The sequence below is a fragment of the Nerophis ophidion genome, linkage group LG15, assembly GCF_033978795.1.
Source record: "Nerophis ophidion isolate RoL-2023_Sa linkage group LG15, RoL_Noph_v1.0, whole genome shotgun sequence".
In the NCBI taxonomy this organism is placed as follows: Eukaryota; Metazoa; Chordata; class Actinopteri; order Syngnathiformes; family Syngnathidae; genus Nerophis; species Nerophis ophidion.
In genome coordinates, this window is record NC_084625.1 from 45039802 (window position 1) to 45058016 (window position 18215).

General features: G+C 43.0%; 1 protein-coding gene across 7 annotated transcripts in view; it reads right to left on the bottom strand.

Moving 5' to 3' along the window:
- The window catches only part of esyt2b (extended synaptotagmin-like protein 2b), a 107510-nt gene extending 89735 nt beyond the window's left edge, over nt 1-17775 (bottom strand). For 5 of the 7 annotated variants that reach the window (XM_061922240.1, XM_061922239.1, XM_061922237.1 and 2 more), the window contains exons 1-5: nt 17142-17774; nt 3091-3132; nt 1429-1563; nt 310-386; nt 167-239 (exon numbers count right to left, since the gene is read on the bottom strand). In XM_061922240.1, the coding sequence (XP_061778224.1) occupies nt 167-239; nt 310-386; nt 1429-1563; nt 3091-3132; nt 17142-17534 (720 nt within the window). In that variant the 5' untranslated portion in view covers nt 17535-17774. Of the gene's footprint in view, nt 1-166; nt 240-309; nt 387-1428; nt 1564-3090; nt 3133-17141 lie in introns of all 7 variants that reach the window. The other 2 variants (XM_061922235.1, XM_061922241.1) reach the window with 2 other exon arrangements.
- Nucleotides 17776-18215: the final 440 nt, after the last annotated feature.

Genomic DNA, 18215 nt, shown 5'->3' on the forward strand with positions numbered 1-18215 from the left:
TTGATGAGTTAGGTTGGTCATTCACAACTGATTCCCCCTGGAAGAACTTCATTAGAAGCAGAGCTATGTCTGCTTGAGTCATAAAAGATGTCATAAAAATGGATCTCCAAGGAGGCAAGTCAGGGACAGACAAGAATAGAAATTCGAAGAGAAATAAAGCCCTCACCTGAATACTTTTGATGCCCGCTTTGCAGTAGTAACGCTTGACGTCCACCTCCACCTCCGTGTTGCCTACAAAGCTACGTTAGATATCATTATTCATTATTTATAATCCTTCTGATATTTCACTGATTATTATTCTTGCTTCACCTGATCTGTAGGTCCATGACGATCTGTCTTCTGTCCACGTTCTCAGAGTAAACCTTGACCCCGTTGATCCTGACAGGCTAGACGGCAACACAAAGAGATGCTGTAAGAACCCCCTCTCCACACACACACACACACACACACACACACACACACACACACACACACACACACACACACACCGAAACCTCCTAAACCCTGACCCGGACTTGACTTGGGAGCTCTTTAAAAGTGCCGTGAGCCCGCGGTAAATTGTGTCGCATCCAAGAACTGCGTGAACACAACTTTATTTACATCAACTGCGATCACAGGCATGTGCAAGACAGCACAACACGTCACACCTTCATGACTCGACAACATTACAGGCAGGACGCTACGACTCGCAACTTTCGGCGGTTGCATGGTGGATTACCGTGCAGGAATGATGACTCTATAGCAGGGATGTCAAACTCATTTTCATTGAGTTACGGCTGCCATCCGAGGGCCGTTTATATTTGACAGGTATTGAAATATCTTGTGTGACATCATGCACAAAAGTGCACTTTATTTGTTTTAAACTATTGCAGTGGAGTTCTGTACAAAAAGTGCACTTTAATTTAGTGTTGTTTTGATATGTCATCTTAGTGACATCATGCACAAAAGTGCACTCATAGCTTGTTTTAAAATGTCTCTGACAATCTTGCACTTTCTGTTTTGGAAATGACATGAATGTTTGTGCCACTGCTTGATAACTGTTTAATAAATACAGTTTTGGTCAATTGACTTAGTTGTGATTTCCTTTAAAAGTAGCATATATTAATACAGTATGAACAAGAATGTTTTAATGTAGACACATAGAATCATCATACTGCTGTGATTATATGTATCAGGTGTTCATTCAAGGCTAAGGCAAAATATGGAGATATATATCGTGTATTGTGACATGGCCCAAAAATATCAAGATATTAAAAAAACGCCATATCAAACCAACCCTATGTTTCAACATATGAATATGAAAAGATAATGAATTTAGTTTGTCTTCATGTGAAAAAAAGCCCTTGGTCTCTCTTTTTTTTAAACAGCGATAATGCCTATAAGTCGCCTTTACCTTTAGCAGCTGCAAGTAAAGACGAAGTCACTCACTTTGTCTCCAAAGTCCATCTTGCTGAAGTAGAAAGTGCTGAGGTGGACATTGGACTTCTTCACCGCTGGCTCCACCGTCTCTCGGAACAACTTCTCCACATACTTGCTGATGTACGGCCACATCTGCTTCAGCGTCTGACATGTCAAAGCCACATTATTGGTATTACCATCATTCTTAGTACAGTATTTGTTAAGGATGCAACGGTATTGTAGACACCGCGGTGTTTCGGTTTTAAAAACCTCCCAATAACGCAGTGACGTGCGACGGTGTCAAACAAAATTTAAGTGTAGTTTTTTTTCTGGCGCTTTTGCATTGGCCGATCTGAAAAAAAACTACGTCTCCCATAATCCTCTGCACAGAGCGGGATCAGCAAGGCGGGGGCGTGGAACATCCTAAAGGGGAGAAAAAGAGGAAGCTATAGGGAGGAGTGTGTTCATAATAGATAAGAGGAATTGTTTTTTTTTATAGACAATTCATCAAAATCCATCCATAACTTTTTGAGTCATGTTGCTAATAGACACACAAACCCTGGCAAAAACTTAACCTCTTTATATATATATATATATATATCTATAGATATATATATATATATATATATATATATATATATATATATATATATATATATATATATATATATATATATATCTATAGATATATATATATATATATAAAATAATTACATAATATAATATGTACTTGGGGGACAATTCGATTTAGGATTGTCAATTGAACACAATTTTGGATGCGAACCGGTTCTTGCAAGATATTATTTGGTATAGAAATCATGACAAAATATTTTCCAAACCGGTTACAGGTTAAAAAAATTTAACTAAAATAAAAAAAGTTTCTCCTGGCTGTTGACGTATGAGCGCAGCGTGTATGACAGGGATTTCGCCTAAAAAATATATATTTTTATATTGACTCTTCAAAAAAAAAAAAAAAAAAGAAATCAACTCTTCAAAATTATTTGGACTAACAAGGAATGGCAATTCAGATGGGAATCAATTTTTTCATCACCCCAAATTATGGTCATTATTAACTGTATTATTATTATTATAGTCATTATTATCAGTATCATTATTAGTGATGATTACTATCGTAATCATCCATTCATTTTCTATCGCGTGTCCCGTTCAGGGTCGCGGAGCTGGAGCCTATCTCAGCTGCATTCGGGCGGAAGGCGTGTACACCCTGGACAAGTCGCCACCTCATTACAGGGCCAACACAGATAGACAGACAATATTCACGCTCACATTCACACACTAAGGACCATTTAGTGTTACCAATCAATCTATCCCCAGGTGCATGTCTTTGGAAGTGGGAGGAAGCCGGAGTAACCGGAGGGAACCCACGCAGTCACGGGGAGAACATGCAAACCCCACACAGAACGATCCCGAGCCCGGGATTGAACCCAGGACTACTCAGGACCTTCGTATTGAGAGGCACATGCACTAACTCCTCCTCCACCGTGCTGACCTATTACAGCAAACAAAATAACAATTCTATAATCACTCCGTTGATAAATATTTAAGAAGGTTTCCTGTACAGTCAGCTTCTTTCAGAGTGCTGCAGAAGCACGTCCCAGCAAGGTAGGAGACATCCGTGGCGAGGCTTCGCTCGAGCAAATAATGTGAAAAGACAGCCTCTAGCTGCTTTACCTTGTTTAGCCACTCCACACGCTCCACGTCTGGGAAGTGGACCTACAGGGAGACAAAAGACTTAAAGTCATGGCGGCTCTGTCATACCAGGAATATGAAACTAGTAATCTACAGTATACACTTCACATTTACTCAGGGGTGGAACGGTAGACAAAAATTTCAGTTCGGTACGTACCTCGGTTTAGAGGGCACGGTTCGGTTCATTTTCGGTACAGTAAGAAAACAACAAAATATAAATTTTTTTGTTGTATATTTACCATATTTGTAAACAATGGCTTTATCCTTTTAACATTGGGAACACTATAATAATTCCGCCCGCGTTAATCCACATTAAACTGCCTCAAATTGTTGCTCGGATTAAATAAAATGACAACACTTTTCTTCTATATATAAAAAGTGCAACATTAAAAAGTTTCGAGTCAACTCATCATGCTTAATTTATTACGGCATTTGGGAAGCCTGTAGTTTACTTTTATTATGTAAATGTTATATTTTTATCAACATGTGATAGCAGGGACCCTGCTATTCAAAGCTTTTCTGTCCGTAAAACACACACACACACACCGCAAAATGAGCTAACGTTACGCTAAAAGCTAATTAGCCTTCACCTCAAGCCAACTACTAGTGATGTTAGTAGTAGTTGCCTGGGAGGTGTTTATTATTAAGATGTGACTTTAAGGTTTTACTAATTACATATAAAATACTACACGGTCTAGCTCCATCCTATCTTGCCGATTGTATTGTACCATATGTCCCGGCAAGAAATCTGCGTTCAAAAGACTCCGGCTTATTAGTGATTCCTAAAGCCCAAAAAAAGTCTGCGGGCTATAGAGCATTTTCCGTTCGGGCTCCAGTACTCTGGAATGCCCTCCCGGTAACAGTTCGAGATGCTACCTCAGTAGAAGCATTTAAGTCTCACCTTAAAACTCATCTGTATACTCTAGCCTTTAAATAGACCTCCTTTTTAGACCAGTTGATCTGCCGCTTCTTTTCTTTCTCCTATGTCCCCCCCTCCCTTGTGGAGGGGGTCCGGTCCGATGACCATGGATGAAGTACTGGCTGTCCAGAGTCGAGACCCAGGATGGACCGCTCGTCAGGACCCAGGATGGACCGCTCGCCTGTATCGGTTGGGGACATCTCTACGCTGCTGATCCGCCTCCGCTTGAGATGGTCTCCTGTGGACGGGACTCTCGCTGCTGTCTTGGATCCGCTTGAACTGAACTCTCGCGGCTGTGTTGGAGCCACTATGGATTGAACTTTCACAGTATCATGTTAGACCCGCCCGACATCCATTGCTTTCGGTCCCCTAGAGGGGGGGGGGTTGCCCACATCTGAGGTCCTCTCCAAGGTTTCTCATAGTCAGCATTGTCACTGGCGTCCCACTGGATGTGAATTCTCCCTGCCCACTGGGTGTGAGTTTTCCTTGCCCTTTTGTGGGTTCTTCCGAGGATGTTGTAGTCGTAATGGTTTGTGCAGTCCTTTGAGACATTTGTGATTTGGGGCTATATAAATAAACATTGATTGATTGATTGATTGATTATTATCATTTGGGGAGAGTACGCTGCCTTATGCTCACCTGCTAAACACCTAGCTGCTCGAGGCTGAAGCATTTACTACATGCGCTCTCAATACGCAAGTAATGTGATGGCAAGAAATCTGCGTTCAAAGGACTCCGGCTTATTAGTGATTCTCAGAGCCCAAAAAAAGTCTGCGGGCTATAGAGCGTTTTCCGTTCGGGCTCCAGTACTATGGAATGCCCTCCCGTTAACAGTTAGAGATGCCACCTCAGTAGAAGCATTTAAGTCTCACCTTAAAACTCATTTGTATACTCTAGCCCAGGGGTCACCAACGCGGTGCCCATAAGGACCAGATGAGTCGCCCGCTGGCCTGTACGAAAAATAGCTCAAATAGCAGCACTTACCAGTGAGCTGCCTCTATTTTTTAAATTGTATTTATTTACTAGCAAGCTGGTCTCGCTTTGCTCAATATTTTTAATTCTAAGAGAGACAAAACTCTAATCGAATTTGAAAATTCCAAAAAATATTTTAAAGACTTGGTCTTCACTTGTTTGAATATATTCATTTATTTTTTTTACTTTGCTTCTTATAACTTTCAGAAAGACAATTTTATAGAAAAAATACTACCTTAAAAATGATTTTAGGATTTTTAAACACATATACCTTTTTATCTTTTAAATTCCTTCCTCTTCTTTCCTGACAATTTAAATCAATGTTCAAGTAATTTTATTTTTTTTATTGTAAAGAATAATACATAAATTTTAATTTGATTCTTAATTTTAGCTTCTGTTTTTTCGACGAATAATATTTCTGAAATATTTCTTCAAACTAATTATGATTAAAATTCAAAAAATATATTCTGGCAAATCTAGAAAATCTGTAGAATCAAATTAAAATCTTATTTCAAAGTCTTTTGAATTTCTTTTAGAATTTTTGTTCTGGAAAATCTAGAAGAAATAATGATTTGTCTTTGTTATATATTCTAAAAAATGAGCAGATTGGATTTTAACCCATTTAAAACATGTCATCAAAAATCTAAAAATTAATCTTAATCAGGAAAAATCACTAATGATGTTCCATAATTTTTTTTTTTTATATTTTCAGAAAGATTCGAATTAGCTAGTTTTTGTCTCTTTTTTTTTCGGTTGAATTTTAAAGAGTCGAAATTGAAGATAAAATAAGTATCAACATTACTTTTTTCCGCAGGCTAATAAATTCGAAAAAAAAAATAAAAATTAGGTGGGCAGGGTTTGGTGGTAGCGGGGGGTGTATATTGTAGCATTCCGGAAGAGTTAGTGCTGCAAGGGGTCCTGGGTATTTGTTCTTCTGTGTTTATGTTGTGTTACGGTGCGGGTGTTCTCCCGAAATGTGTTTTGTTATTCTTGTTTGGTGTGGGTTCACAGTGTGGCGCATATTTAAATAAATAAATAAATGGGTTGTACTTGTATAGCGGTTTTCTACCTTCAAGGTACTCAAAGCGCTTTGACACTACTTCCACATTTACCCATTCACACACACATTCACACACTGATGGAGGGAGCTGCCATGCAAGGCGCCAACCAGCACCCATCAGGAGCAAGGGTGAAGTGTCTTGCTCAGGACACAACGGACGTGACAAGGTTGGTACTAGGTGGGAATTGAACCAGGGACGCTCGGGTTGCGCACGGCCACTCTCCCCACTGCGCCACGCCGTAACAATCTAAAGTTGTTTATACGGCCACCCTCAGTGTGACCTGTATGGCTGTTGACCAAGTATGTGTGTGTGAAAACCGCATATATTATGTGACTTGGCCAGCACGCTGTTTATATGGAGGAAAAGAGGACGTGACGGCATGTTGTAGAGGACACTGCCTTTTAAGGCACGCTCCCAATATTGTTGTCCGGGTGGAAATCGGGAGAATGGTTGCCCAGGGAGATTTTCGGGAAGGGCACTAAATTTCGGGAGTCTCCCGGGAAAATCGGGAGGGTTGGCAAGTATGAGTATTAGCGGTGAATGTGGTGTTACCGGCAGGCCAGCTCTAATTTTAATTTGATATTGCCTCAAGGGCCAAATGAAATTAAACGGCGGGCCACATTTGGCCCGCGGGCCAGAGTTTGACACCCATGACGTAGAGCATCTCCCGACTTGTGTGCATCATCGCTGCAAAGATAGGTGAATAATTAAGATGCTCTGCTCCTTCGATAATCCATTACTATTTTATGTTCGAGGTCACTGTGTCAGATGTTGGCTTAATAGAGCCCCGAGCATTTAAGTAGAACTTGACGTTCCTGTCACTTCGGCATCCCAGGATGACAGAAATGCCGGATAAGCACTTTGCAGCGGCCGTTAGGAATAGCACCGTCCTGTGTCGCTGCCTTGCTGCATGCCATAACTCAAGCAGCTGCTGCATTGATTTAACCCTTAAACCGTTTCGAGCAACATGTTTCTTTTGGAGGAAGCTTGGCTTTTGTGTGTGTGTGTGTGTGTGTGTGTGGTAATCATTGCAATCATTACCCGTTCAAGACTCAAAAGTGTGACCAGGAGGATGAAATAGCACAAGTGTGATGGATTGTGTTTGTTTAATACCCTTGTTACGGCATCTCTGCCATTAATGAGTCATGGTGTCCAATTGGGTTTAAGGAAGTCGACAAATAGTTGATTTCCTTTTACTTTGTTGTCTTAAGAGCGGTAACGCGGTCTTTAGGAGGACAAGTTCACAGGTGTTTAGAAAGCTTTACACCAGGGGTCGGGAACCTTTTTGGCTGAGAGAGCCATGCAAGCCAAATATTTAAATATGTATCTCCGTAACAGCCATATAATAGTTTGTGCACTTACCCTTGCCCTGTTTAAGCCTTGCTTGTTCAATATTAATTGCAAAACTTGTTTGGGTCCCTAGTAAAAGGTTAATTTGTTCAACCTTGGCCCGCGGCTTTGTTCAGTTTTAAATTTTGGCACACTCTGTATTTGAGTTTGACACCCCTGCTCTACATAATCAACATACCTGGATGAAACAGTGTTTACCCATCCATCAATCCATTTTCTACCGCTTATTCCCTTTTGGGGTCGCGGGGGGCGCTGGCGCCTATCTCAGCTACAATCGGGCGGAAGACGGGGTACACCCTGGACAAGTCGCCACCTCATCACAGGGCCAACACAGATAGACAGACAACATTCACACTCACATTCACACACTAGGGCCAATTTTAGTGTTGCCAATCAACCTATCCCCAGGTGCATGTCTTTGGAAGTGGGAGGAAGCCGGAGTACCCGGAGGGAACCCACGCATCCACGGGAAGAACATGCAAACTCCACACAGAAAGATCCCGAGCCTGGATTTGAACCCAGGACTGCAGGACCTTCGTATTGTGAGGCAGACGCACTAACCTCTCTGCCACCGTGTTTACCATACATTCATTTATTTACGGCAGCCTGCCAACAATATATTTGGGCCACAACATAAAAGCTTTGACTCAATCTTTTCTTTTTTTTTTTTCCTTTAGCTGGCTTTGTTCCGCTGCATAGTCAGAGGGAATAATTTATAATAACAATTTGCAAGCGACAGCCAGCAACTACTTTGACAAACAGGCATAGTAAAAGTCTTGTGTACGAACCAAAACAAAACAAGTAAGGTAACAACAAGATCCATCCATCCATACATTTTCTACCGCTTGTCCCTATAGGGCAGTGGTTCTCAAATGGGGGTACTTGAAGGTATGCCAAGGGGGACGTGAGATTTTTTTTAAATATTCTAAAAATAGCAATAATTCAAAAATCCTTTATAAATATATTTATTGAGTAAAATTTCAATGAAATATGAATGTAAGTTCATAAACTGTGAAAAGAAATGCAACAATGCAATATTCAGTGTTGACAGCTCGATTTTTTTGTGGACATGTTCCATAAATATTGATGTTAAACATTTCTTTTTTTGTGAAGACATTTTTAGAATGAAGTTCATGAATCCAGATGGATCTCTATTACAATCCCCAAAGAGGGCACTTTAAGTTGATGATTACTTCAATGTGTAGAAATCTTTATTTATAATTGAATCACTAGTTTATTTTTCAACAAGTTTTTAGTTATTTTTATAGCTTTTTTTCCCCAAATAGTTCAAGAAAGACCACTACCAATGAGCAATATTTTGTTCTGTTATACAATTTAATGAATCAGAAACTGATGACATAGTGCTCTATTTTACTTCTTTATCTCTCTTTTTTAACCAAAAATGTTTTGCTCTGATTAGGGGGTACTTGAATTTTAAAAAGTGTTCACAGGGGGTATATCAGTGGAAAAAAGGTTGAGAACCACTGTTGTAGAGGACGTTAAAGGCAGTGCAGTCATGGTAGCCCTTAATAATGTCGGCCGGGTGAAAATCGGGACAAAGGTTGCACCGGTAGATTGTCGGGAGGTGCACTGAAAATCAGGAGTCTCCCGGAAAAATCGGGAAGGTTGGCTAGTATATTGCTAGGGGGGATGGCCATTCATAGAAGGTGATTTCATTAAAAAGTGCATGTTAGATTTTTTAACAAATCTTTTCTTGCAGCCCAGCCTCACCCAGTTTATGCATCCAGTGGCCCCCAGGTAAATTGAGTTTGAGACCCCTGTTTAAAGTGACTTTTTACGTGGAGGAAAAGTGTACGTGACGACAGGCTGGAAATTGGGAGAAATTCGGGGGAATGGTCGTCCCGGGAGATTTTCGGGAGAGGCACTGAAATTCGGGAGTCTCCCGGAAAATTTTTGGAGGGTTAGATTAGATTAGGTAGTACTTTATTTATTCCGTCAGGAAAATTTAAATTTTCAGCACAATCCCATTCAAGATCAGAAAAACATTACAGGGAGACAGAAGAGGATCGCTGACGGGTCTGCCGGCTTCCAACGCCCCTTACAAAAAAGATGACATACAGGTAAACAAGTGGGGGGAATGGGAGAAAAAAAATGAAGATTAAAATAAAATTTAAAAAAATCGGTCTTAGCCTGGGCCCAAGAGAGGGGGTGCAGACTGAGGCCAAGGGGGGGGAAAAAAACAACGCATAGCCATAGAACACATCCCTCTTCCATGTGTGTAAGAGGGAAACATCAAACATCAAAGAACACAGAGGACATTAAAGACATTAAAGCAGCAGATACAAGCAGACACTTCTACATACAGCTATGAATAAAAAGTAAAAGAAACATATCCACTGTGGTGGCCTCTGCGGTGTTCCACGCCATCGTCCGCTGGGGTGGAGGGAGCATGGCCAGAGACAGGAGCAGACCCAACAAAGCAACCAAGACAGCCGACTCCACTCTCGGCCAGTGTCCAGTCCGCATGGATGAGCGAGGATACGTCCAAGGTGACTGAGGTGTCCGACACCTGCTCACCCAGTCAAGACACCGCGAAGCCTCTCCGTCCCAGCGCTCAGTGCTAGCTCCACAGTCCTGTCCCCTCATCCGCATCTCCTCCAGTCTCTCCAAACTGACTCTGGTGCGGCAGACACCCAGCAGCTGGTCTCCATGGCCAAAAGGCTCCCGGGAGGCAGATCCAGAAGTCCACAAAGAAAGCACCACAGAAGTCACGAAAGTGCCACCCCTTGTCACACAGTCCCAAAAGGTCCCGGACCAAAAGGCAAAAAAATATAACACAAGAAAATAAGAGGGAAACACAAAAGGATGACACAAGAGCACAGAGCTCCTGCCAACAGCAGCCACTACAGCAGCGCCATCTTGGGAAAAAAAAAGTATGCCGTCCATTCCTGTAAATCTAAAAACAGTACCACTATCATTTTTACAGTAAAATACTTGCAACTAGTTCACTACAATTTTACTGTAAAAATTGACTTTTTTTACAGTGCACTGTAAGAAAAAAAAAATCAGTAAATTTTATGGTAAAAACTGGCAACTCAGTCGCCAGAAATTTTACGTTAAAATCTACAGTGGATTTACGCCAGAATTGCTGAAAATCTAAAATCTTCACCTTTACGGAGGAGTTTTGGGGACTGAGCTATCATTTTCTCTGTAAATTCTACAATTGTAGTTTTTATTATGTTAGATCCACTATGGACTGGACTTTCACAATATTATGCTAGACCCACTCGACATCCATTGCACCAGTCTCCTCTGTGGGGGGAGGGGGGTCACCCACATCTGCGGTCCTCTCCAAGGTTTCTAATTGTCATCCCAATGCCTTGAGTTTTTCCTTGCCCTGATGTGGGATCTGAACCGAGGATGTTTTTGTGTCTTGTGCAGCCCTTTGAGACACTTGTGATTTAGGGCTATATAAGTAAACATTGATTGATTGATTGATTGATTGATTTTCAAACACTTATTGTGTGTCCATCCATCCATTTTCTACCGCTTGTCCCTTTCGGGGTTGCGGTAGGTGCTGGAGCCTATCTCCGCTGCATTCGGGCAGAATCGTGAGTGATTTTCTCAAAGTAATTTTTGAGCACATTGATAGTTAGTAACCATGATATTCCATTTTCATATTGGTGCATCCCTAATTGGAATGTGCAGGTGTAACTAATACGCTGACGAGTTGGTAGTGGCACATTGATCCTATTCTGCTCGAAGTGTCACATTAAAGTGCTTAATGATTTAGTTTAGTTAGTTAGCAGAGTTAGTGCAGGAACGGCTTCATCAAAAGTCCACCAAGACTGGAGGACGAGTGTGGCTTTAGACACACAAACAGTGAAAATGTCCATTTGGGAGACAGCCAAATTTCAATGCTCCCAGCCCACCTTGCTCCTCACCACCAGAACATCTGGACCATCTCAGCGACCTCATCCGAGTCAGCGGAAAGGATCTTGTAACATTTACAAGAGGCCTGCACCATCGGCCACAACATTGTGAGCGAGTATGAGGTCACATAAGGACAAGGTTTGACTTTGTCCTCGTCTGTTAACACCTGCTTTCAACACGGTCTAGTCCAGGGGTGTCAAACGTACGGTCCGAGGGCCGGATCAGGCCCGCGGACAGGTTTTATCGGGCTCACGGCATTAGTTTGCTAAGTATATAAATTAACCTAGAATTTTTGAATGAAAGAAACAGCTGTTCTAAATGTGTCCACTGGATGTCGCAATAGCAATATTTTGTATATTTGTAGATGATGCTATATACGTACAAAATAAATAAACAACACGATGTTAGTACATCAGTCGAAAAAAATGATCAAACTATATAAATAACATCCTGTAATTTGATTTTGATATAAATATTTATCTTGATAGATTGTGTGGATGAATAGAACAAACAAGCCATTGTAATGTCTGCTCGCGGAAAAACAAAAATACTAATCTACGATTTGACTCCCTCGGATGGCCTTGACACTGCAACAACAGGAGCAGGCTGTTCTGAAAACATCCCCCCAGGACTCCTCAATGATGGACGCTCCCACCTGGAGTCGAACTTTTGCTTGCATGCATAACGGCCCCAGGCCTATGGGCACTACTTCAACACACCCAAGACAATGGGCATATACTCACACACCCCCTCTTCCCGACCCCACGCATTCACCACCGCTTGATTCCCCTTCAGGGTGACGGACTGCTGGCAGCGGTTCATAGCAGCAGTTCATAGCAGCAGTTCACCCCCCCCCAATTGTGAGTTGTCGTGATTAAATATAACATGTTTATGTGTGCATGGCATGGAAGTGTTTTCCCACTCCAGAGTAGGCCCCCTTAATAGCGCAGTCTAGATTGTATTTTTTACTCATCTTCTTCCCCAGCGTTTTACCTTTTTCCCACCTTTTGCGGGGCACCTCGTGGCGATCCATTAGCATTCCTGTTCTGTACACTGTTTTTTTGTCTAATCTTGAACGGGTTTGTGCTGAAAACATAGTTTCGTTGAACATGTGCAATGACAATAAAGTCCTATTCTGTTGCTGGAGGGGGGGTACTGGAGCCTATGTCAGCTGCATTCGGGCGGAAGGCGACATACACCCTGGATAAGTCGCTATCTCATCACAGGGCCAACACAGATAGACAGACAACATACACACTCATATTCACACACTGGGGCCAATTTAGTGTTGCCAATCAACCTATCCCCAGGTGCATGTCTCAACGACAGAACAGCCCCAAGCCTATGGAAACTACTTCAACACACCCAAGACAATTTGCATATACACACACACACACACCCTTCGCACCCAATCTGAAGTTGTCTTTGATTTTTAGTTATTGTGCCATGATTTTACCAGTCCGGCACACTTGGGAGAAACAAGGCACACACATTCCGTCACGTATTGTGCGTACTGGCAGCTGCTTTGCGTGAAATGTGTGGCCATTCCTTTTAGAGGCGGCCTCAGTGATGTAACCAGGGACCTCCCAATTAAATAGAGGAGCACGTGGTACCTTAGAGCAGGGGTCGGGAACCTTTTTGGCTGAGAGAGCCAAGAAGCCAAATATTTTAAAATGTATTTCCCTAAGAGCCATATAATATTTTTTTTAACACTGAACACAACTAACCGCGTGCATTTTTAAGTAAGACCAACATTTCCAGAGTATAATAGGTCTCTTATTCTTTGTAATAACATTGTTATTCTGAAGCTAACTGTGGAGGGGGCGTAGCCTGTGGGCCTGCAGCAAAGCAGGAGGTTGCCAGGACCGGCCTCGAAATCAGCGACAGGTGCGTAGATGGCCCACTTGGGCCTTGTTATCTAATCACCTGTCGCTCTGTTATAAGCAGCAGCTAGGAGGAGAGACAGGGTTGGGGCTGGAGCCAGAGCACGAGTGTGGACGAAAGAGAAAAAGACAATTGCTGGAAAGCAACTGAGAGAAAAATAAAATAAAACAATATTATAACCCTAAAACAGGCTCTTGTGGGTCTGAAGAACCCCCAGGAGGGCAAGCCCCACACTAACCAATAATAAATAAATTACTTCTTACCATTAATGCAACTTCTTGAACATAAAAAAGCATGAGAATGTTTTATATTTTGAACATTAATTTTAACACTGTGATTACAAGTGGAATTATTCATTACTTATCGTGTTAAGCAATGTCAGCTCAGATTTATCCGAGAGCCAGATGCAGTCATCAAAAGAGCAACATCTGGCTCTAGAGCCATAGGTTCCCTACCCCTGCCTTAGAGCGTGGTGGGAGATAGTAACTGAGCGTGCAATCCCAAACGTCTCTCCCCATTGAGCCGAATTGAACTCTGTCTCTGCGTGATTCCTTGCTTCTTGTCTGTTTAATATATGTCATCAGTGTTTGAACCTGACAGTTATTGAAATGAAGGCTGGCTACATTGGTTTTGGATAGTCCAAAGCGCATATTTGTTTTTTGCTGTTTGTTTATTTCGGGTAGCACGGTGGAAGAGGGGTTAGTGCGTCTGCCTCACAATACGAAGGTCCTGAGTAGTCGGGGGTTCAATCCCGGGCTCAGGATCTTTCTGTGTGGAGTTTGCATGTCCTCCTGGTGACTGCGTGGGTTCCCTCCGGGTTCTCCGGCTTCCTCCCACCTCCAAAGACATGCACCTGGGGATAAGTTGATTGGCAACACTAAAATTGACCCTAGTGTGCGAATGTGAGTGTGAATGTTGTCTGTCTATCTGTGTTGGCGCCCGATTGTAGCTGAGATAGGCACCAGCGCCCCCCGGGACCCCAAAGGGAATAAGCGGCAGTAATCTACTCCCACTCGGGAGTAGATTTTTCCGATCTAAAATGAGTTTGACACCGCTGGTCTAGTCCCATCCCGTGCAAGGGTCTTTGGGCAACATAGCGGGCATTTTTGGGTCAAAGAAGAAGATGTTGCATATTGGTGAAGAATCAGGAGGCCAACTGTGCACTATAAGCTGATATCGCAAGATGGCGCCCCTGTAGTGGCTGCTGTTGGCAGGACCTATGTGCTCTTGTGTCATCCTTTTGTGTTTCCCTCTTGTTTTAACGTGTTCTTATATATGTATTTTTTTTTGCCTTTTGGTCCGGGACCCTCCTCTACTTTCATGACTTCTGTGGTGCTTTTTTTGTGGACTTCTGGATCTGCCTCCCTGGAGTCTTTTGGCCATGAAGACCAGCTGCTGGGTGTCTGCCGCACCGGAGTCAGTTTGGAGAGACTGGAAGAGATACAGATGAAGAGACAGGGCTGCGGAGCTGGCATTGAGCGCCGGGACGGACAATCTTCACAGTGTCTTGGCTGAATGAGCAGGTATCAGACACGTCAGTCTCCTTGGACGTATCCCGCTCATCCATGCGGACTGGACACTGGCCAAGAGTTGGTTGGCGACCGAGAGTGGAGTCGGCTCTCTTGGTTGCTTTGTTGGGTCTGCTCCTGTCTCTGGCCGTGCTCCCTCCACCCCAGCAGACGACGGCGTGGAACACCGCAGAGGCCACCACAGTGGATATGTTTCTTTTACTTTTAATTCATAGCTGTATGTACAGTTGTGATCAAAATTATTCAACCCCCACACAATTTTGGTGTTTTAGCAAGTTGGACATTTATTCCGTATTTTGTTTATAGTCATATCAAATAAAGATGCATTAAATAGACAAATGCAACTTGAATTACAACATTATATTTTGTAACAGACCAAACAGTGAAATTTCTCTTAACATCTCATTGACAAAATTATTCAACCCCTTGAAGATCATAACTCTTAAGAACAGAATTTGAATAAGGTATTTTCAATCAGGTGTTGAAAACACCTGTAGATGTGATTAGAACCATAACGAGCAACAATTAAACTGATTGAAAAAGACTGTGACGCTCAGCTTCTTGTAGATGGTCAATGGTGTATTTGCAACATGGTGAAGTCCAGGGAGTGGTCAAAGAAGTCAAGAGAGGAGGTAATTTCTCTTCATAAGAAAGGATATGGATATAAGAAAATAGCAAAGACATTACACATTCCAAGAGACACAGTTGGGAGCATAATTCGCAAGTTTAAAGCTAAAGGCACAGTGGAAACACTACCTGGGCGTGGTAGAAAGAGGATGATGTGAAGCGTACAGTGGTGAAAAACCCCCGGGTAACAGCTGAGTAACTACAACAGGACATTGCAGAGGGGGGAACGCAGGTGTCGTCCAATACAATAAGGCGCGCACTACGAGATGAAGGCCACCATGCCAGAACTCCCAGGCGCACCACACTTCTGACTACCAGGCACAAGAAAAATAGACTCCAGTATGCAAAAAATCATCTGGACAAACCCCAAAGGTTTTGGGAAACTGTGTGATGAGACAAAACTGGAACTCTTTGGGCCTATGAATCAATGTTATGTCTGGAGGAGAAAAAAATGAAGCTTACAAAGAGAAGAACACCTTGCCTACTGTTAAGCATGGTGGGGGGGTCAATCATGCTCTGGGGCTGTTTCTCTGCCTCAGGTACCGGGAATCTCCAGCGCGTTCAAGGCATTATGAATTCTATTTCCTAGCAGGATATATTAGCTGCAAATGTCATGAAGTCAGTGACGAAGCTGAGGCCTGGGAGATGTTGGACCTTCCAACAGGACAACGATCCCAAGCATACCTCCAAATCAACATCAGAGTGGTTGCAGAAGAAGGGCTGGAAGACTCTGGAGTGGCCTTCACAGTCGCCAGACCTAAATCCTATAGAAAAGCTTTGGTGGGACTTGAAGAAGGCAGTTGCAGCACGCAAGTCCAAGAATATGAATGAACTGGAGGCCTTTGCCCAAGAGGAATGGGCTAAAATACCTGTAGATGGTTGCAAGAAGCTTGTGTCCGCTTATGTATCACCTTTGAAGGATGTCATTACTGCCAAAGGGTGTTTTACTAAGTACTAAAGATGCATGTAACTAGGGGGTTGAATCAGTTTGTCAAAGAGATATTAAGAAAAATGTCCTTTTTTGGTATTTTGTAAGATACAGTGTTACAATTTAAGTTGCATTTGTCTATTTGACACATCTTTATTTGATATGACTATAAACAAAACTTGCTAAAACACCAAAATTGTGTGGGGGTTGAATAATTTTGATCACAACTGTATAAGAGGCTGGTTGCATCAGCTCTGCTCTTTAATGTCTTAAATGTCCTTAGTGTTCTTTGATGTCGGATGTTTCTGTGTACTACGGCTATGAGTTGTTTTTTTCCCTTGGCCTCAGTCTGGACCCCCTCTCCAGGGGCCCAGGCTTAGACCGATTTTTTCAATTTATTTTATTTTAATCTTTTCTCCCATCCCCCCCCCCCACCCCCCACCCCCCACTTGTTTACCTGTATCTCCCCTTTTTTGTAAGGGGCGCCGGAAGTTGGCAGACCCGTCAGTGATCCTGTTCTGTCTCCCTGTAATGTTTGTCTGATCTTGAAATTTTAATTTCCCCTTAGGGGTTAATGAAGTATGTCTGATTCTGATTCTGATTAAAAAACGGGGGTCTTAATGATGTCCCAGATTTTAAAAAGTGTCATGGCTATATGATAAAGTGTTTTTGTCCTAAGTGTTGATTAAAAGTCAAGAGAGCACTGTCCAAAAATAATGTGCTGTGCACTTTTCCATTGGTTGTCCTCTGCTGGATTTAGGAGCTCTAACGTCACTGTTTTAGCGGACAGCTGTTTCTCCATCACGGCTTTACACCTCCAGTCTTAGCTGGCGTCAAAGTTCGGAAGGAGAAGAAGACAACATGCTCACCCACGGCGGCAGGTCCGAGATGGTCGGACCCGGTGCGAGGCTGCTGTCTTCGCGCTCCAGGAACGTCAAGGCTCGGTTGAGGCGGCTTCTCTTCCCCCCCGCGTTTCTCCTCCAGCAGAAATAAACCACAAGTCCGATCAACATCCAGCTAAAGCTGAAGTCAAAGTATCCCAGCGCGTAAACGGGGAAAATGAGCACGAAGGTCCTGGCCAAGTCGAGCCAGGTCTGCGTCAGCTGGCCGGTGGCCGAGCCCGGGGTGTCGTCGGGCGTGTTCCCCGCAGAGGGGCGCTGGGAGCGGGCGCCGGCCTGGGAGGCGCTCGGTGCGGCGTGGCCGTTCTCTTTATGCGCCGGTGAGTGGGCTCCTCGTACGGCCGTCATGCCGTCTCTGGACATGTCGCCCCTGCGTCTTCACAGCGTCCGAAAGCAGGTGAAAGGTGGCGCGGTGGCGGCCATGTGACACACTCGTCTTGTTGCTCCCCCTTCACGCTCCGCCATTATCTCAACACAACTCTTGTTATTACCCGCTTCCGCCGAGTCCCCGCGAAAAAGACAACATTCTTCCGACTACAATGAGCGGCTCTGCCTGCATGTCCTCCTCTGACTGACCGTGGACATTCCCACGGACACTATCTTGATTTTCACGCCATGAGCACCGGGTTGTGTATCTGTGGAAACACTGCCATCTGGCGGCCATCAGCCGGAAACACACGCACTTATCTGATTAGCAGGGATGCTAATACAGGGTTTTCTTAACCTTCCTCTTGTGTTAGCTTTCTGTTACCATCTCTTATGTTAACGGGTCGGTTTTGACCCATGTCTTAAATCAGCTGTAAAATACACTAAAAACAATGATCTATCATCCAATTTGTTTCTCATGTCTTGGTTACCTCGTTAGGCTTCCTTATCCTTGAAAATATTGGTTTTAATATTTTTGGTTTGGGCCATTTGGGCCTTTTTTTTGTCAGTATACCCCTCGATTTCAATTTTTAAAAATGGCAAAACGAACCTCAAGAGAATCATATACATAAAAAAAAGGTTGTTGTGTTACCTAACTATTACTAAGGGGTATTAGAA